Source organism: Doryrhamphus excisus, linkage group LG6, assembly GCF_037039965.1.
Source record: "Doryrhamphus excisus strain RoL-2023G ecotype Guam linkage group LG6, RoL_Dexc_Guam_v1.1, whole genome shotgun sequence".
NCBI lineage: Eukaryota > Metazoa > Chordata > Actinopteri > Syngnathiformes > Syngnathidae > Doryrhamphus > Doryrhamphus excisus.
This window is the reverse complement of record NC_136362.1, coordinates 17,143,486-17,165,062: the sequence shown is the minus strand read 5'-3', so window position 1 is coordinate 17,165,062 and position 21,577 is coordinate 17,143,486. Positions and strand designations below refer to the sequence as shown.

Here is a 21,577-nt window from a genome sequence, read left to right as displayed (position 1 = left end):
TTGCTTTTTCCATGCCATGAGTATCTTATGACTGGAAATGACACAAGAAAGTGGCACAATTCTGGATGATGTGTTAATTATTACTCAGGGTTTATTGGTATATGAAATCAGATTTTTTTGTAGAAGTGTTTTCGGGCTTCATCTTTCCATGGAGTAACGTGTGTTTTTATTCAAGATTAGTGTGCCTGTTGTGAGATAATTCCGTGATCATCTAACATGGCAGTAGCATTACTGACATCTAGTGACAAGTGCAGAATACTACATCAAAGGCTTTGAATGTATCTTTTGAATGCCTGATATTTATATTTTAGTTAATGTACCCATCTTTATGCATGAAAATGCTTAAGGCAAAAATATATATGCGTTTTTTCTACTAATAGGTTGTATTTAAAAACAAACAGCATGACTTATTTTTCATTTTCAATGCCACTTATTATCTTCACTCGGGACACACGCGTATGCTGGAGCCTATCCCAGCTGACTTTGAATGGCAGACAGAGTACACCATGCAATTTAAGTCTTAAATACGATTGTATGCCTCACTGCTCTCTATTTGGTTGCATTCTGCTGGTTTCAGTTTTGAGATGAGTCTGTACAATACATATACATAAATAGATATTAAAGGGGAACTGCACACAATTTTGTGACACATGCACAAACATGTAAAACATAAACAGATTTCCTTTTCTGTACATTCTATTGCAAAAAAGTAGTTAATATGAGCTAGCTAACAATAGACGACCTGGGAATTATGTATTTTGAAGCTAAAGCCCTCACAAAAATGTATTCTATATTAACCAAGCTACAGTGATATTGTAATTATGGCAGCTAACATGAAAAAAAGATATTTATCCGGCGGACTAACCTAACCATTTATCAATATACCTTTGAAAAACCATAATAGAATGTCTCTGCAAAATTTTAAGCGCAAAATGGCGAGGGATGACTGTACGTACCCAACTTCAATTATAGTGTACTGTGACAACCCTAATTATTACAGTTTATCTTCTCAAGGGACAATACTGTAGTATAGAAATTCAATTAGGATACACTTTTAGAGTAGCTAGTAACTTACTTTTGTGAGATGCCAAGCCATCTGTGCTCTGGGGAGAGGCTTGCTGTCTCACACATTGAAATTCACTTAAAAGATAAGTTAAGTTGTAGTCAACGTGACGTGACAGACAGAGAAAAGAAAGGTTTTTTAAAATAGAGTGTACAGAATCTGAGCTGACCGACACAATTCACTAACTCACTTCCAAATCATCGATGAGGTGGCTCAAATCAAAACAAAAACAGCATCAATCACCACTTCAAATAGCTCAAGAGCAGGTCATTAAAATATTCCCTCTTTGATCGTTACTGATACTGTCACTTAGTGTCAAACAATAAATGAAGTAACACAGAGATCACGCTGCTACAAGTAGTATAGCTTGGCCAAAACTTGTAATATCAAGTGACATAAGCTCAGACAATTTAGAGTGTATCAAGTGCTGCCATTGGTTGGTTGGTTTGAATTGGCTTACACTCATTTGGGTGCATGGATTTTTAGGAGAAACAATCTTACAAGTTGTGATTGAGCAGCCTGTCACTATAAATCTGGTGTTCCTTCTCTTCATAGCGCTCTGTTTCGACCCATCTGTCACTCTCTGCATTCATATCTGCAATGCTCAGGCTTGTACTGTATTTTATCTACTTGTATATAAACATTTCTTACCTGTACCTGCAACTAAAGCAAAATACACACCTGCCTATATTACATTCTTTTGAATGTTAAAACAGTAAACTTTTCAAAAAGATGTATTTCCCCTAAAGACACAGTATACATTAAGCATATGTATATTTGATTTGTGTTCTTATACTGATACGTACAGTAGGAGATCTAATATGTGCACATTCAATTACCTGTCCACTAATATTGTAGATTGTCTGTATTCTATTCTGAAGGATATTGAAAATTTATACTTAACTTTTCTCGGGACCTAAAATATTTTTTGGGGACAATTTTGACATTGTCTATTGTCTGTTTTCTGACCTTTCGACATTTCATTTCGCTTTCATAAAAAAAACAAATACGTATAATCCAGTGCTACTTCATTGCAGCGCTGGCACACAGGCTCGCAAGGAGCCATTACAATGCTGCCATCTGCTGTCTTTGTTGGAAATTTCAGGACAAGTCAAATCCATATTTTCCATTTAGATTATTTTTAATGAGTTATTTCCATTTATATTATTTCATAATTCTAAATCCCACTTACATGTAAAATCAATTGTCGATTGTAGAATGTAAAATCAATCATTCAAATCCAACCAGACGCTTTAACCAGGGCCGGTACGCGATGACGTCACGACAACAACGTCGTTTTCCAACGGTATGTAGCCATGTTGCTAACGATTAGCTAAATAAGTCACCCTTTAAATGTGTTGGTTTTAAGACACAATATTGAGTGTTCGAACCCAGTGAATTAACATATACTGGCACTGGAAACCGTGTGTTAGTTACAAAGTAATGTTTACTGTTATCATGTCATTTAGTGTAAGCACCGCGACACGACGCCTGCTGCTGTTTACTTTCAAACAATTCGCTTACAGGAGCACAACAGTCTGCTTATATTCTGAAGGGAATGCTTGCCTTTAGGATTCATTGAACGTCCTTGAAACGACAGGATATGAATCTGCTTTGTGTGTTTCGGATCGTCAATGGTTGCGTGAAGACAGTTCACTATTTGCTCTTGCTTCTTTTCCTGCTTCCGTTGCAATAAGCACCCTCTCCACCAGAGGGCAGTAGCATTCTTGGGACAGCCTCAATTCTACCCTATTACTATTCACAGGCAATACATATTTGTAAATTGTTTTTAGTATTCACAAAGTATATTTTAAAAATATTTGAGACATGAAACTTACTGATTAATTTGCAGGTAGAGTCATAAATGACAAATTTGTTCCTGTATACTCTTGTTATCTAAATAAAGTGCACTGTGGATATATACTGTAGTCACATTCAGGATTTCCTGGGGGACTAACTATAAAAACAATATACAGCTGTATGTTTGCTATAGAGATAATGCTGGCAGTCTATTTCCTGACTGGTGCAATGCAGCTTTGACTGAATTAACTTGCAGCAGTGTTGAAGGGACTCTTACTCAGCAGAACTGTAACAACACCATGACACCAAGAAATAAATGCCATTCACATCCAGTCAACGGATGCAACTCATCCCATGTTGAGCTTCCCACCACCATGGCAACATAGACTGGGTAGCACGGCTTTCTTTATATGCAGACCAATCAATTGTTTCTGTCTTGGTCCCTGTCTGCTTATTGCATATCTTGCTTTTATCTGCCCATTGAGCTGACACACTTACTATAAATATGACCCAAGCACATTGTCATGCAGCATTCTTTCCGCTAACTTGTGTTCTTGCTTGGAGAAAAAAGGTGTTATTTCTCAGCTGGCTTGTGGGAAGTACATCACACAGCTAGGAGCGTCCCCATTTCCCATCAAGTGTGTCACATAAGAGAGATGAAATGACACTGGAAGCTTTACATCGGCTCTCACATAAAGGGCACCTGCCAATATTATTATTATTACTGGACCATTTTTTCTCCTCTGGGCAGTTGACACAAAGTCCAATATTGCATTACTATTTTTACTCATATTCTTTCACACTCATGTTTTATTCAACACAAGAAGGCCTGTGTGCAGCCAAGCAGGGAAGATAGATGTCTATTTTTTTTAAAAAAAAGAAGGCATATGCTGTCTGTGTGTGAGTGTACTGGGTATTGGGGGGAGTATATATATTACACTTTTGCCTTACCTTTTACTACTGTTGCTTCAAAACACTTCCCAAAACACAAGCTTCCCACTCACCTCATATGCGGTTATTTCATTGAGTTTACATGCAAAATGTGTACAAGTCATCCGCAAAGGTTTAGCGTGCACACATTGCTGACTCTATACTGCAGAAATGCGTACCGTCCCACCATGCATCTGGAGAATATTGATTGGACTCTTTTGGACAGCTTGCTTGCACACACACAGTGATTGCAACACAGAGCAGCACAAGAAAAATGCACTTTAACTCTTTGTGGCCGCAGAATATTTGAGTTTTTGGTTTGCAATTCAGTGAATGCACACATTCATGTATATACTACCCAATTACATATTCACGCAGATTATGTTTGTGATCTGATCATTAACATAAGCTAATGAACCAAATATGAAAGAATACTAATTGCAGCATTTCCCTTTCCATGCCTGAGCAATGCTGCTATAAATGATGTGAAAAGGCATTGCTTTGTTGCAATTTCACTTGATTTTGCAAAAGAAAATAGTGACATATATTGCAAAATGCAACATGCACTCATTATAAAGCCTGTCTCAAACTGAACACAACAAAAAGGAGAAGCAGAATACAGAGAAGAATGCATATTGCAAACTGTATGGCCGAGATAGGTTGAAAGTAATTTGAGTAGTACATTGTGGCTATCATTAAGACACCCTTACAAGGCAGCAAAATAAACAGTGAAAACCACTTCCTGTTCCCAGGAAACAAAGCAAGGTTCATAAAGGCATGATTGGATGAGGAAGAACTTAAGAGCCCTGACCTACAACCCTTTAAGTTTGAACTAAGGGTCTCACGGCCAACTCCATATATTCTCATATGAACTTCCTGGATTAGCATTACAGGCCATGCTGCAGTTTAGTCTTTGCAAGATTCAATTACGGGAGGCACAAATAACGGCACTTAATTGTCATCCCCCATTTAACTCGCAGTCAAAGCTAAACCAACTCACAATTCCTTCATTTTTATTTCACATTTTAGTCATGAAATAACATGTTTGAGACTCTTGGTCTGTGATATAATGAAGATAATAGAATGTTAAGCAATTACTGATTTAATTTACTTTTTTTTTAACCGTATAATTAACCTGAGGGCTGAGGCACAGCGGTGAAGTGAGCCCCCCATAAGGGATTTGGTGTGGTCACGTGGTGGACATACTGTATGTTGACGTAGTAACATTTATAGGAGTAGTAGTAATTTTAGTTGGAGTAGTAACATTTATAGGCATACAAGTAGTCGTAGTAGTAGTAGCAGCAGCAACAGCAGAATTAGTAGTTGCAGTAATAGTAGTGATGGTAATATAAATAGTAACTTATTGGTCACATAACATGTTTGCATCATCACTTGCTGCAAGGCAGAATGACTTTATTTGTGCCCCATGCCTCGTGCTCGATAAGGACAGGATATAAGGATAGGGAGGGTTTGCATGAGCAGGAAGTCAACTAATGCAGCAATGTCAGAGCAAATTACTGTAATATGCTATATCTCATTAATAAGGAATTCATTGTATTGTTAGAATATTCCAAGGGCAAATAAAAAACAAGCTGCAGGCTGAAAACTTTGAGGCCCTTGCACTAAGGGATGTTTTTTTTCTAAAAACAGCACTTGTGTATATGCACTGTAAATACTTGTTGTAAATTTACAGCAGGATTTCAACAGTATTATGGTGTTTTAAAAAAAAATGCAGTACATTACTGTTAATACTAAAGAAAACCTGTTAAATTACAACCCATTTACTGTTTTTAACAGAACTGTAATGTATTCCTAAAAACCAGCACTCTACCATTAAATCATCTTAACTGTATCATGCAGTATTTTTTGCGTTCAACTACTCGCCTTTTCCTGATGCATCTTCATCTTACTCATTATTTGATTGATTTAGCAGCTAGCTACATTTTCAAAGTTGATTGCCAATAAACTAAGTTAATGTGTGTTGACTTCTGCATGTTGATTAACATGTTTTTAACATGTTTTTCTGAACTAAAGTGCCTTTAATTGTATGTGATTATATGACACTTTATGTCTTAATTAATTTCATTCATTCATTTTCTAACACTTTTCTTCACGAGGGTCGCGGGGGGTGCCGGAGCCTATCCCAGCTGTCTTCGGGCGTGAGGCGGGGTACACCCTGGACTGGTCGCCAGCCAATCACAGGGCACATATAGACAAACAACCATTCACACTCACATTCATACCTATGGACAATTTGGAGTGGCCAATTAACCTAGCATGTTTTTGGAATGTGGGAGGAAACCGGAGAAAACCCACGCATGCACGGGGAGAACATGCAAACTCCATCTCTGTGTGGAGCAGAGGGTGGAATTGAACCCTGGTGTCCTAGCTGTGAGGTCTGCGCGCTAACCACTAGACCGCCGTGCCACCCTCTTCATTTTCTACCGCTTTTTCCTCACGAGGGTCGCGGGGGTGCTGGAGCCTATCCCAGCTGTCTTCAAAATAGTTTATTAAAATGTATAAATAATTCAAACTAAATAGTAATTTAATTGTAAAATACTGTGAAAGTAATTTTAAAACCAGTTCATACTGTATTTTTCATGAACAGTACAAAACCAGTAAAAAGATGTTCATTTTACAGTAACTCTGCTGCCATTTTTTTACCGTTTTTTTACAGGAACATTTCCAACAGTGTGATAGTTTAAAAATAAATCTGTATTAAATACCAGCTACATATGCACTGCCACACTTGTCCCCAACGGAAAGCCATGAGTGATGTCGAGTACAGTGTATTTTACATATATTTTACAAGCTTTTTGTACACATCATCTCCTGTAAATCAGCTGATTGGTCGTTTCCCCCCCCCCCCAAAAAAACCAACAACAAAAAGCTTGTCCAAAAGCCACAACCTTGCCCACAAGATAAGTTCGGTTTCCTTGGCAATAAGCGAGCTAAATACTGCCTCACTTCTCTAGGTGGAAGTGAGTCAACAGCGGCGTTGTACACGTCGCCCCCGTAGCATCCGCACGCTTGATAGCTTTGTTGTGGAGCAGAGAGATAACAAATGAGCAAAAGAGGCAAACCACGGTGTGCTGTTACTGACAACAAGCTGGTCTGAAAAGGACACACGCAATCATACGTAAACTTACTGGCAGAGGAAGATCAGTCAGCCAATTAATCGAAAAGACAACAAACGGAATCATGTGCACAAACACAACTCAGCACTCCGGGCATACACACAAACACACACAGGATGATACCAACCACATCTACTTTATCTTTTTCATCATGCAAATCATGCATTCCTTCCATTTTGTATTCATTATGTTTAGAACCTAAAAATGAGAAGACCCTTCACATTTCAGCAAGCATTTTAGTTCTTTTCAAGGCACAATACTGTACAAATGAAATATATGTACAGGTTGTTACTGGAATCTTCAACTCCTCCATGATGACCCCACAGATGCTCAATTTGGTTCAGGACTGGAGGAGACATTTAACCGGTACGTCTCATTTTCCACTTCAAGGCGCTTGATCATCTTGGGCTCCTTATCGTGTTGTAAAACTGCCATTCAGCCCAGTTTCCCAAGGGAGGGCACCGTGCTACACATCATGTCGGAATTCACGTTTCCCTCAATGACCCACAGCTCCCCAGCACTCATGCAGTCTCAGACCATGACAGAACCACAATAATGCTTGACTGTAAGTAAGACACAATTATCTTGGTACTCACTTGTGTGGCCAGATATTTAGACAATAACATGTTGAGTCATGTTCTATAAAAGATCTCACCCTGAATTCCTCAAGGCTCTGAATGTTGGGGGACTTGTCTATTCAACAACAAATTGGGAACTGTACATCTGGATTGTATTAACGTCTGGATGGTGTGCTCCGACTATAAGGGAATCCCACTCCTCAGCCTGCTTGGAAAAGTCTATACCAGAGTGCTGGAATGCCGATAGTCAAACCTAGCTACAGGAGGTGCAGTGTAGTTTTGAACTATGTTCCCACCCTTCCTACGCTTCCTATCTCCCTGTCTAGGGTGAGGAGCTCGGTTATCCAGAAGGAGCTCAGAGTAGAGCCACTGCTCCTTTACATTGAGAGGAGCCAGTTGAGGTGGCTCGGGCACCTAGTCCGAAGGCCTCCTGGACGCCTCCCTGGTGCGGTGTTCCGGGCATGCCGAGCTAGTAGGAGGCCCCAGGGCAGACCTAAGATAATGTCTCACAGTTGGCCTATAGGAACACCTTGGGGGCCAAAGATGGGAAGTCTGGACTTCCCTAATGAGACTGTTGCGCCCCCGACCCTGACATGAATAAGTGGATGAATGGATGCTTAGTTGTATTTTTACAATATACACTTTGGACACCACTGAGATATAAATACTTGGGGTGAAATATAGTACATTAAATCACTATAATGCCAAATGATAGAGGCCATCCATCCATACATACATTTTCTATGCCGCTTATCCTCTCTAGGGTTGTGGGTTTACTGGAGTCTATCCCAGCTGTCTTTGGGCGAGAGGTGGGTTGATTCAAATATACACTTTTACCACGTGTGTATTGTATTAATTCAAAACCATGATGGTGGTGTATACAGTAAAATCACTGAAAAATTACCGAGGCTGAACACGTCTGGACCGAACTGTAAGATCAAAGTATGCAACAAAAAAACGTGCCTATGTAGATTGTAAAAACCATGAGGAGCATTTTATGGCTGCTGTCATAGTCTTATAGCATAATATATGTATTAAACAGATTAAATGGTGCAGAACTTTAAAAAAAATGCCAAGTCACCATGGTAACGTGATGCAACTCGCCTTGTAAAAAGGCGATGGAGACAAAATAACATTACAGAATGATTTCATTAAAAAAGAAGCATAGCAAAAGCATCCCACTTGAATCCACCGGTACCAGAACCAGCAGCACACCCTTAGGGGCTTCACTCCAGGTCATTCTGACGCCTCTTCTCCTTACATAATCACACTGGTAGTAACATTTAAACGTTAAACATCACACTATGACTATGAGTCTATAAAGTTGCATAACATTTCACTCTCAGCTGTTAAGAAGTGATCACATTTTGAGCCACTGTATCATGTTATGGTTCCATCCAACACATCGACATGACGACATAAGCATACACAAATCCACCATTATGATGATGATGGTGGTGATGGTGATTAGGATGCTCTTACCTGTCCGCAGGTTGAAGGAAAACCGGGCTTCAACCAAATAGGGGGTGTCGCTCTTGGAGCGCAATCTCCGGATCAGTCGGCGGTCTGTGCCGTCTGGAATGGTCGCCATCAACCTGGGCCAGTGTCCGCTAGTGACTGCTGGCCGACTGGGGCGCACAGAACCACGGCGACCACTCTGGGAGGTAGATATTTATGATGAAGAGGAGGAGGAGGAGGAAGCTCAGAGGGCGAGAAAAAGAAGGAGTGATACATTCAGCGTGCAGAACCCAAGTACAGTCAATTATGTTTTTAAATATATCCTTGCAACTTTATGGTAATTGGTATTACTACAAATATTTCGTACGTAATGCATAAATGCGCATATTAGCTGTGACGTCATGAGGCGTGTGAATGAACCACCTGCAATTCTAAAATCAACCAGAAGATGGCTTCCTTTCACAACTCGTTACCCCAGTGTGCTTTACGACATCTAGGTAAGGTTTACGTCTGTTCGTTGCAAGAAAAGTAAACAAGTAAGTCAACCCTGGTGCAGCGTGGTTTGGCAAACTTTGAAGGCGTTTACAGAGTTAAAATAACAGAGGTAAGCACACTATTAGTCGCGAAAGCTCTTTTTAATTGTTCAATAATTTGTCTGTGTTTTGAATCAGTTCCTAAAAACACAACATTAATTTCCTCCTGACGCTAGAGCCATTTGAACTAGCTTTTGCTGTTCCCCCTAAGTTAACATATCGCGAGATGTCAACCGAACGCCAACAAACCACAAAGTCAAAATATTTATCGCTGTTTATTTTTTGTTCTGGAACGCGCCACAATGTAATAACACTATCAGTAAGTGTTGTTGTAAGGTAGTGTGTAGCTAAATTTTAGACTACTGTACGAATATATGTGTTTAATGCTATATATCTTGTAAAACCAGTTTAGAGACAGTAGTTTGTTTTTTTACGTGCAGGGCGCACCTACAAATCAGCTGTCCAACAAAAGAAGACTGATTGAAATACATGCATATGTTTTATGCAATTCTGATATAGTAAAGTAAATGTCAACCACTCCCAAACTATCATGTTTATACTTGTTTACCTCTCTTTCAGTGACAATGCTCCTCCAATACCGGGCCATTGTATCACTCAGGCGCTGCATGGCCACTCACGTGACAAGAGGACCTTTGGTGGACATGGCAAGACCCAACTCGGGTATTATTCAGGGTTTCCATGCAGAGGTCACTGCTAAAAGAGTGTAATAAATACAGTTTAGTCCGAAAATTGACAGTAATTCCATCCACCAACTGTAATGTGTTTTATTTGTGTTTTATTCAAGAAAGATCACATGAAATATGCAATAATATCTTTTTCAGGCATGTCTGAATTCCGAGAGGCCTTTTCCAAAGCCCAGCACATAGCAATCATCACAGGGGCTGGTGTCAGTGCTGAGAGCGGACTCCCGACTTTCCGTGGTGAACATGAGAAATGGAGGAAATGGCAGTCACAAGTGAGTCCAATTATAAAATATGATTTGTGTGCTTTCTCATAACATAATGTATCTTCATACTCTGCTGGATTTATTTCTGCGGCTAGCATAGCGATTCAAAACATTGTAATTTATGCCGTCCAGTTCACCTTTCCTGTGAATTTCCTCTAATGAAGCCATCTTGATTCTCCTGCAGGACTTGGCTTCTCCAGAGGCCTTCTCTCGCTACCCGTCACGGGTGTGGGAGTTCTACCATCACAGGAGAGAGCTAGCGTTGAGCAAAAAGCCCAACTCTGCTCATGTGGCCATAGCAGAGTGTGAGGCCCGGCTGAAAAAACAGGGCCGCTCTGTCGTCGTCATCACCCAGTGCATTGACGACCTGCACCAACAGGCGGGCTCCAAACATGTGCTCAGGATTCACGGTACGTGACTGGTACAGCATAAAATATCCACTTAAAACAGGTTGAGGCTGCAAATTTGCAAACAAAATGTTGTTCTTGTCTTGAAAGTGATCGAGACACTCGTCATGGTAATGGTTTTATTTATTTAGAACATGCATATGGTTTATATTGAAATGCTTCATGTTACAAATAGTAAGTAGGAAGAAGCAGAGTCAAATGTTATTGAATGTAATCCTTCCAACTGCATGGTTCTTTGTTTGTGGGTCATATCCTTCATTTTCCTTGTTGTCATGGTGATATGATCTTTAATATGTATCCAGATCGTTGACATCTTTCACAACAAGCACTCTTGTCTCTGCTAGTCCTCCATTTAGCTTAATGTGGATTTTGCTGTTGGCGCTCCATTTACTTTCTATCATTCCATTATTCCTCAAGTCCCATGCTTTCTTGGTGATTTCATCAGATGCCCATTCATGTAGACTAGTCCAGGTATGGACCCACTGAAGGCCCGTCACGGTAATTATGTTGTTATTTTGTGTGTTAAATTGCAGGTAGTCTGACAGAAACACGCTGTTTGACTTGTGGAGATGTGACCGTCAACAAGCGCAGCCCCATATGTGCTTCTCTAAAGAACAAAGGGTAAAACACTACAATTTGCTCAATGACCCTACATGGAGTTAGTTAAAATCTCCATGGAATTGTAAATGTATTTTAAGACTGTTTATGTGCAAATTGCGGCTTGAAAAGAGCAGTTTGAAGTTTCAATTATGGAAAAATGACTTTTTTCATTGTGTTGACACGCATATTTTTATCTCTGTAGTGCATAATGTTTAAATGTGAAATTTTAAAACCAAACCAAGCTGCTTTGAACACATTGATTAGAGAGTGTTGAAGTGTGCTGTTATTCTTCATCCTTGAGGTATTTTGACTGAAGCACGTCGCAGATATGTTATTAAAACACACAGGAAGCGGTTTATATCTGATCTGGGAAAAAAATGCATAATATGTCTCCTAAACTTTGACTACTGCTAATACACCTTTGGCTTGCATGCGTTTCTGAGGTTGTCAACCCTGCCATAGACTGTAATGTATTTGTGTTACATTTCACCCTTTTCCTCATCTAGTTCCCCGGACCCAAATGTAGCAGATGCTGACATTCCTGTGGATAAACTTCCAAGGTGAGATTAGTATTTTTGCCAAAAAAACCTTTTTGCACTGGATTTCATTTGTGTTGATTATGTTTTGAGGCAATTCTGGTCAACCAACCCTGTACGGACTGAATTTGACCACTAGGAGGCAGTGGTGCTCTTCAAGCTATGCTCAAGCCAACTAACAAACAGCATTTTTTAAATATTATTTGCTGTTAGGCCAAGTGGTTAGCATGTTGACCACACAGTCCCACCTCCCTGCACATGCTTGTTAGGTTAATTGGCAACTCTAAAATTGTCCAAAGGTATGATTGTGAGTATGAAAGGTTGTTTGTCTATGCAATATGTGCCCTGCGATTGGCTGGCGACCAGTTTGGTTCCTCCCCTGTAGTCAGCTGGGATGGACTCCAGCATAATCCCCAACCATTGAGAGGACAGGCGCCGAAAGTGATTGGATGGATATTTGTTTATTGTTGCATTATTATGATTACATTATTTAATTGGACCATAAAAAATTGTAACACTAGACAATGTATTAACAAGCACATATTTTTGTGGTGTTTATATCCAACACATCCAATGTCTCTTGTTCTTTAAATAAGGTGTTCTGAAAGTGACTGCCACGGTTTGCTGAGGCCAAATGTTGTGTTTTTTGGGGAGACGTTGAACTCTCATATCCTGACCAAGGTGGAAAAAGAGCTGGAAGTTTGTGATCTCTGTCTGGTGGTAAGTAGTCATGGACATAGTTTAAGCTATATTTTAGAATGTACACTGTACAAATTTGCATTTGATGAAATAAATGCCACACCTCCGATAGAGCACCTGGTTTTCACTCCAATGTAAACTCTCCAAAGCAAAATGTTTTAAAATAGACTTACCATGGTCAATGTTTTTTACCACAAGTCACATTGCCTGCACAGCACACATGGTATCTGTAAAGTGGCCAAGAGTTTACAGATAGAGTTGCTGTGTGTATGGATGTATGTATTGTTGGCAGGTACAAAAGCTGCAACATTGAAACACTGAAACATTGACCTGAACAAAAAAAAATAGATATTTGCAAAACAATGCAATGCACATAATTACCTAAATAAATGCCTGGTATTCTCTGCTGTTGACTTGATAATAAATGTCTATGACCACTATAGGATGAAGTACTGTGCATAAAATATTCACAATACAGTGCTGGGTGGTAAATTTAATTTGCCGTTATTGTCGTTGAGGTGGGTACGTCGTCAATCGTCTACCCGGCAGCCATGTTCGGGCCCCAGGTTGCATCCAGAGGGATCCCAGTTGCAGAATTTAATCTACGAATGACACCAAAGTCTGAGTACTTCACGTAAGCTCAAACACACATACATACAGTACGTTCATGCATACCCACACAGGGGATTAAATCCTGCATGACAACATCCGGGCTAGGTCTTTTTCATCGCTTACTTTTTCTGTGGCACAGGTACCACTTCCATGGTCCATGTGGAACAACGGTGCCAGCAGCCTTGGCACGGCACGAGTCCGAGGTCTAAGCACAGGCACCTATCGGTGACTTTTGGCAACAGTCCAAAGCAAAAAGGGGATGTTGTATTCTCTTCCAAATGTTTGCCTTAGAATGCTTCTGGTGCTTGGGTGCCTAGCATGCAGGTGACTCAATACTTGAAAGTGCTGCTCAATAACTGGAAATAAGATATCATGTATGCTTGGAGTTTTAGGAATCAGTAATGCATCTTGGTTGATTGCGGAGAGGGATGTTACATATGCAGTAGATTACTATTTCTTACTTTTTCTACAATGTACATGTTTGGCATCGTTAACAACATTCAAATGTACTGTAATGAAAATTTTGCAGTCAGGTATAATGTAACAAGCATATTTGGGTGCTCGGGAAGAATTATTTCTCCTTGTGTCATCTCGTGCCTCTCACACTGTCCACGCTGCCTTGACCAAACATTTGCTTTAGCCTTGACCAAACATTTGCTTTAAACCTTACAGAGCAAAATGAGCTCATGTTACACAGATTTATTGCACACAGCAATACATGCCTTCCATGTTCCAGTCAGTGCATTCTTACTATGTATCTAATCAGGGTAGATGGGTATTGTGCTTTGTATATTTTGCACAAAAATATCATGCACACTTTCTTTGTATTCAAATTATAATGTTCAATGAAATATTCTAATGCAATAATTCAGAAATATATTAAATCATTTAAGTCTTGAATGAAATTGAATCCTATATGATTTCTCTAAGGCACAGATAAAACTGCATGTGCTATGATTGCATTAGTGCATTGATCAAAAAATATTTTTGTCATTTAAAAATCCACCCTCGGCCATCTCTGTGTGGAGTTTGCATGTTCTCCCTGTGCATATGTGGGTTTTATCCAGGTACTCCGGTTTTCTCCCACATTCCAAAAACATGCTAGGTTAATTGGTGACTCCAAATTGTCCATAGGTATGAATGTGAGTGTGAATGGTTGTTTGTCTATATGTGCCCTGTGATTGGCTGGTGACCAGTCCAGGGTGTACCCCGCCTCTCATCCAAAGACAGCTGGGATAGGCTCCAGCATACCTGCGACCCTCGTGAGGACAAACGGTAGAAAATGAATGAATAAATGAGTAGCTTAAATAAAACAAAAAGAAACAAAAAAAAATGTTGATGACTAATAACGCAAGGCTTTGTATTGAAATATATACATATTTTTATTTCACAAAATACTAAATAATTTATAAAGATATCCAATTAGCACCCTGCATGTTTAGATTTTTCAGTATTCGGTTCTGTGTGGGGAAAAAGTTTGGACACCCCGGTACCAATGTTAGACCCCTTGCAAAACATTTAAATTCAGTAAATTGGTCAAATGTGACAATTTTGGGTTAACATTGAGCTAACACAGAAAACAGTTAACACGCAAAATATCAAATTCTGACCTGCATATAATCAATGCAGTGATTCTTATGATGCTTCTTAATAGGCTTTATTCAGAATAAACATACAACGTGCAAGCTGTAAACCCAGTCCCATGCTTTATGAATACCCATTCAGGTATGTTCTATTCATAGCAAATTCACAACACTGCAAATGAGACAGGTGCGGAATCCTGCTTATCACACACCTACACATGTACACACACACACACACACACACACACACACACACACACTCATCATCCTTACCTTTCCATGAACTGTTCATGTTTAAACGACTGTGATGACAAATCCTGACAGTTAATGCGTCCCTTTCTCCCCATTTTCTTATACTTTTTAGAAAGCAGGATATTCCCCCTGTGGAATGAGGCAACAAGGAAACAATTACCAGGTTTTTGTGTATGTGTGTGTGCATTCCTTTCACCTACTTCCTACATGATGCTGATTGGCAAGGAGTTGTTTTTGTCTCAGGAAAGCTAAAATGGGGGTGGGGTGGGGTGGGGGAGTAGGCAGGTGCAGGCTAATCTGTTCTCTAGCTCGCTACTAATTAGGATCAAGGCTAGCGGCCGCTTTCTCCTGGTTATTGATCACTGGCCAGAGAAGTATTTGTCTTCTATATGAGAGCAACACATGGTACACATCTGAGGGCTATGTGGCACCTTGTCTAAAGGCCTGCTGGATCATGTTTGTATTTGTTCTAATTCAATTTTCACTGCTGAGCCAGCATCACACCAAGCACGCAACTGTTGAAGATTTTTTTTTTGTGCATTTTTGTATTTTTCATTGGATCTGTCTAATACCCACCTCTCGGCCAAAGACAGCTGGGATAGGCTCCAGCATACATGGAACCCTAGTGAGGATAAGCGGCATAGAACAGTGTCTTTCAACCTTTTTTGAGCCACGGCACGTTTTTTACGTTGGAAAAATTTTGCGGCACACCAATAACCAACATTATTTGCTTCTTTCAGCTTTTTCCTGATTACGGACTCGCCACAGCAGATCCTTTTGATCCGCATACTAATTTAACCAACAATGTTACAAAATGTCACCATTACCTCTCACGTGCATCACTAAGTCTATTAGAGGAACGAGGCAATCAGCTAGTGTTCCCACACGGACGAATATTACATTGCTCTGCCAGTCTTTACACCAATGACACGCGACAATGACATAATATTTGCAGAAAATTATTAATACATGTTAATTTAAAAAAGCGATAATGAATAATTCCTCACGGCACACCTGACAATTTCTCACGGCACACTTGTGTGCCGCGGCACAGTTGTTGAAAATCACTGGCATAGAAAACGGATGGATATTTTTCATTAAATTTTTTTGCATATAATTTATTTTCGGGCAGCACAGCGGTCGTGTGGTTAGCGCGCAGACCTCACAGCTAGGAGACCAGGGTTCAATTCCACCCTCAGGCATCTCTGTATGGAGTTTGCATGTTTTCCCCGTGCATGTGTGGGTTTTCTCCGGGTACTCCGGTTTCCTCCCACATTCCAAAAACATGCTAGGTTAATTGGCGACTCCAAATTGTCCATAGGTATGAATGTGAGTGTGAATGGTTGTTTGTCTATATGTGCCCTGTGATTGGCTGGTGACCAGTCCAGGGTGTACCCCGCCTCTCGCCCCAAGACAGCTGGGATAGGCTCCAGCACCCCCGCGACCCTCGTGAGGAAAAAGCGGCAGAAAATGAATGAATGAATCATTTATTTTCCTTTTTTTTGTGTTATTTCATTTTCCCACATCCTGGACTTACAGGATAATGGCTGATTTTGGATTGATCCTTTCCAGGAGCACCAACTACAATCCAAATTATAATTTTATACCCCAAGTATCAGTTGAGTCAGCATTCATTCCTTCATTTTCTACCGCTTATCCTCACAAGGGTTGCGGGGGTGTTGGGGACTATATCCCAGCTGTCTTTGGGCGAGAGGTGGGGTACACCCTGGACTTTTTGGCAGCCAATCACAGGGCACAGATAATCAGCATTATCGATGACGTTAATACAAATAAAATGAAACTCCCTCCGGAGATAGAGCAGCTACGGTCTTTCATGAACTTGCTTATTAGAAAGCAGGAAAAAACAAAATCAAATCACTGTGATGAAGAACAATCATGCATTTCGAGGCAGAATTGTAGTGTACCTAATAAAGTGTCCAGAGGGGCGACTATTTTAAAATTGCCATATTGACCACTTGAAAATACATTCCCAGATGTGCTTATGTGACCAATAAACAGTGTTCCATCTTGTGCGGCGAAACCTTTTAAACCACCAATGTAAAAGTCTGATGTGACCTTGCTTTGATGCCTGGGAGCTGACATGTAGTCCATGAAAAGATGAATTGCGGATTTCCAGTTAATACAGGCTGAGGCTATAAACTGTATAGACAGGATAGTGTAGATCTAAAGGGTAAGCTTGTGGATTTGTATTGTTCCCTCCCTGCCTTGTTTTGTTTTTATTCTGTAATGTGTATTTTGTTTTCAGATGTGATTCAAAGTGTGTTCCTGTGTTTCCAGCTTAAGGTAAATGCTGAACTAATACAATCCTTTCGTTCATACTAGTTTCATAGGAAACAATGGCAAAATACCGGAATTAATCTTTACAGGGGTCAAGCTGTCACCAGTATAATCACTAATATTAACTTACAGGGAATGTTTAAAGTAGCATGATGACATTCTCAATTGTTATACCAATGTAAAAAGAGGTTTCCTTCTCGTGTTGGGCAGTGTTGGAATTTGAGCGGTTTGTCCCATTCAGATTCCTCATTGGGAGGAATCAAACAGTTCTTGATTCTAATTCTTTTCGGGGATGTGTGGTTTAATATATATATATATATATATATATATATATATATATATATATATATATATATATATATATATATACATACATATATATACATATACGTATATATATATACATACATATACATACATATATATATATATATATACATATATATATATATACATATATATATATATACATATATATATATATATATATTAGGGTGCATCAAAAAACACAATTATTGAATTTTGATATGGCTGGGTAACCAAGTGGAAGAGTGAGATTGCAGGGAGAAGAGACCTGTGTGTGATAGAAAAGTTTCAGCTAAAATGAAAGCAAAAGTATACAAAACTGGTAGTAATAATAATAATAAATTTAATTAATAGATCAGCCATGTTGTTTGGTCTAGAGACAGTGCCACTGAGGAAAATACAGGAAGCAGAACTGGAGGTAGCAGAGATAAGGATGCTGAGGTTCTGACCAGGTTGGATAGGATCAGGAAGGAGTACATCAGAGGGACATTACATGTTGGAGGCCAGACTGAGATGGTTGGGACATGTCCAGAGGAGAGATAGTGACTATATTGGTAGAAAGATGGAGCTGCTGGGTAGGAGGTGTAGAGGAAGACCAAAGAGGAGGTTTATGGATGTAGTGAAGGAGGACATGAGGGTAGTTGCTGTTAGAGAAACAGATGCAGAACACAGGGTTGGATGGAGGAGATTGATTTGCTGGGGTGACCCCTGAAGGGAAAAGCCCAAAGAGAAAGAAGAAGCCATATTGTACTGAGGAGCTATAGGACAGAGAACCACATTTTATGGTCATTGTTTCATTTTTTTTTCTTTGCTGTGATCGCTGCTACTCACCTGAGGTCAGAAAAAAGCCAAAGAAAAAGCAAAATAGTATTCTAGTTAAGCCTTTAGCTAGCGCACTCAGTCCATGCAAGACAGTTTATTTCCCTCATCATTTTTTTGTTTGAATTCTAATAACCCGCCTCTCTGTTATGGAAGTAACATGTGCATAAAGCTAACATCTGCACAGATGATCTTTCATCCCTCCAACTGCTGAATTCCCTTACAACACATTTTAATTAAGAACGACATGTGAGCTAATTGACAGCATGCACTGGTGTTTCCTCCTGGGTCCTTGGCGGCCTTTTTCATTTGCTGGTGTTGAGTTGATGCGTCTGCAATTTATTTCCAGGGGAGATGCATGTGGACGCTTGGCGGGACGGCTCCAGATGAGCACTCGATGACGCGATGAGTAAAGCACACACACGCTGGTGATGTAGTGTACGTTCATGTTGGTTAGAATTTTTTTATGAGAGGACATTTGCGTAAGATCCCATTTTGTGGTAGATTTTCTTAAAAAGAGCAGTGGAAAACTAAACAAGGAGGGGAAGATTTTAATTGCCGCCGACAAGCTGTTGAGTCATCAAGCTGTTATTCAAACGGTGACTTAGCAATGTAAATATGTCAGCTACATAATCAGCTGCCTCGTATCATTTCACATGTCAGGCTGTTTCTTCCTCCTGCCTTTGAGTCTGCTGGGATCTTTTTGAAAGTGTGATGAGAGTGTGAGAGGGAGGAATATAAAGAAAGAGGAAGTGAAGATGAGCTTCAGAGTAGGCTGCGATATCTCCTCGCCTGATGCCCTTGATGTGTGTATGTGTGTGTGTAGCTTTAAGGCGTCAAACTCCCACAGGCTTTGTCTGTTGTTCTCAGGGGGGGTGGCGAGAGGCTGGAGGAGTGTGAGCATGCACTTACACCTGAAGCGAGGCAAAGTGCAGACACTAACACTTTTTGGTGTCATATAATTTATCTCGCCCCGCCCCTTGTCGTCCTCACCACCATCACACAGACGTGAAAGCAGGCAACTGTCAATCAAGCGCAAGGCCTAAGCACTCACACTTACATACTGTAAATGAACATTTGTGTTGATGGTGTGACATTTGTATCACAGCAACGTGAGATGTGTCATGGAACTTCAAAAAAACAAAAAAAAAAACAGTACTGCTCGATATTTTGATTCATGTTTGTGGGAAGAGAATTGTAGCAATATTGAAATGTAATCAAATGGCGGTCAAGGAACTAAGAATATTGTAGTTTTGTTCATTCATTCATTCATTTTCTACCGCTTTTCCTTATGAGGGTCGCGGGGGGTGCTGGAGCCTATCCCAGCTGTCTTCGGGCGAGAGGCGGGGTACACCCCATATAGACAAACAACCATTCACACTCACATTCAAACCTATGGACAATTTGGAGTTGCCAATTAACCTAGCATGTATTTGGAATGTGGGAGGATACCGGAGTACCTGGAGAAAACCCATGCATGCACGGGGAGAACATGCAAACTCCACACAGAGATGGCCGAGGGTGGAATTGAACTCTAGTCTCCTAGCTGTGAGGTCTGTGCGCTATCCACTAGATCACCGTGCCGCCTGTACTTTTGTTACATTTGCATAATCACCATTGTTGGCAAGAGCCTCCCTTGTCTTGTCAAGCAGTAAAAACCTTTTAAATACCATTTAAAAACAAAATATCCATGTTTTCCTCAAAAGGAGAAGGCATGAAGTCACAAGGAGGTGTTGGTGTATAGCACGCTTTTGCCTAGGATTTTTTGAAGTAGGAGTGGTGGGCTGCATCAAAGGACGGACAGCCACCGCGGTGTCATGCAGCTGCTGAATCTGCACTTTCATTTATTTACAAGACACTGTTAATAGCACCTCCAAAGAAGAGGACTACCACGCTGATAGGAAGAGATCTCAAGATACCAGGGGCCCAAACCGGAAATGAATGCTGATGCGACTCATCTGAATACCAGGAGGAAAATCTTTTAAAGACATTGAACATAAATCAGAAAATGTGAATTGCTGAGTATTTGCTGTACTACTCAGGAGGTGATCAACATGTAAAGGAAACCGGAATTATGATGAAAAGACAATTATCCAAATTAGCAATTTGATTTGAAATAATCTTAATGATGAAAATAATCTATGAAGACATGAACAAAACTCACAAGGAAATCACAGGGTGACAACCAATAGGGTAATGGAGTTTGCTGAACAGCACAACCTAAATCATCTCTAACAGCGGGTTTCAACACAAAAAATGACAACTCTATACATGGAGTAGTCCCGGCGACCGCTACAAAATTAAAGTAAGAAATCAAATATTTTAGAAATATTAACAAAGATTTTTATTTGGTTTATTTTATTCGTAAAATTCAAAAGAAGTTAAATAAGATCAATAGAGCTCGAAACAATTGCAATACTGATTTGCTTTGAATTAAGACTTTAAAAAGATATGCTTATATTCTCCACTTGGGCATCTCTGTGTGGAGTTTGCATGTTCTTCCTGTGGTTTTCTCCGGATTGTCCGGTTTCCTTCCACATTCCAAAAACATGCTAGGTTAATTGGAGACTCCAAATTGTCCATAGGTATGAATGTGAGTGTGAATGGTTGTTTGTCTATATGTGCCCTGTGATTGGCTTGCGACCAGTCCAGGGTCTACCCTGCTCCAGCATACCCCCGTAACGCTAGTGCGGATTGGCAGCATAGTAAAATCGATAGTGTGTGTCCCATCACATCTGGCATAAAACTAACGCTGCTTGTCAATAAAGAACATCATACCAACAGTAAAATATGGGGGTGGTAGTGTGATGGTCTGGGGCTGTTTTGCTGCTGAAGGAGAATGTCCGGCCATCTGTTGGTAACATTAAGATGAACCCACAATAGGTTCTGTAGCAAGACAATGATCCAAAAATATCAGTCGACTTTTAAATTTCAATGTTTGTTTTGTGAGCATCCACACTGCTCTGCATGCATTTGGTTGTGTGTGTCATCACTTCACT

At 40.1% G+C, this 21,577-nt stretch overlaps 2 protein-coding genes across 3 annotated transcripts in view; one reads left to right on the top strand and one right to left on the bottom strand.

Moving 5' to 3' along the window:
• Window positions 1-9,163, bottom strand: part of LOC131125085 (phosphatase and actin regulator 1-like) — a 41,049-nt gene extending 31,886 nt beyond the window's left edge. Inside the window, exon 1 of the mRNA XM_058066243.2 lies at window positions 8,991-9,163. Coding sequence (XP_057922226.2) covers window positions 8,991-9,099 — 109 coding nt within the window. The 5' untranslated portion in view covers window positions 9,100-9,163. The remainder of the gene's footprint in view (window positions 1-8,990) is intronic.
• Window positions 9,164-9,431: 268 nt separating this feature from the next.
• LOC131125090 (NAD-dependent protein deacylase sirtuin-5, mitochondrial-like) lies at window positions 9,432-15,393 on the top strand. Of its 2 annotated transcripts, XM_058066259.2 has the most exons (9): window positions 9,432-9,570; window positions 10,079-10,180; window positions 10,342-10,475; window positions 10,651-10,876; window positions 11,407-11,494; window positions 11,980-12,033; window positions 12,606-12,729; window positions 13,227-13,342; window positions 13,460-15,391. In XM_058066259.2, the coding sequence occupies exons 2-9, from the start codon at window positions 10,084-10,086 to the stop codon at window positions 13,527-13,529; spliced, it is 909 nt and encodes a 302-aa protein (XP_057922242.2). In that variant the 5' UTR covers window positions 9,432-9,570; window positions 10,079-10,083; the 3' UTR covers window positions 13,530-15,391. The 2 variants fall into 2 exon arrangements, with proteins under 2 accessions (XP_057922242.2, XP_057922244.2); XM_058066261.2 differs by lacking the exon at window positions 9,432-9,570 and having other exon boundaries at window positions 10,092-10,223; window positions 13,460-15,393.
• The last annotated feature ends 6,184 nt before the right edge of the window (window positions 15,394-21,577 follow it).

Coding starts and splice junctions, on each gene's coding strand:
- LOC131125090 (XM_058066259.2), top strand. CDS start 10,084: ATGCTCCTCCAATACCGGGCCATTGTATCACTCAGGCGCTGCATGGCC. Junction 10,877..11,406: donor ACATGTGCTCAGGATTCACG/GTACGTGACTGG, acceptor GTTAAATTGCAG/GTAGTCTGACAGAAACACGC. Junction 11,495..11,979: donor GCTTCTCTAAAGAACAAAGG/GTAAAACACTAC, acceptor TTCCTCATCTAG/TTCCCCGGACCCAAATGTAG.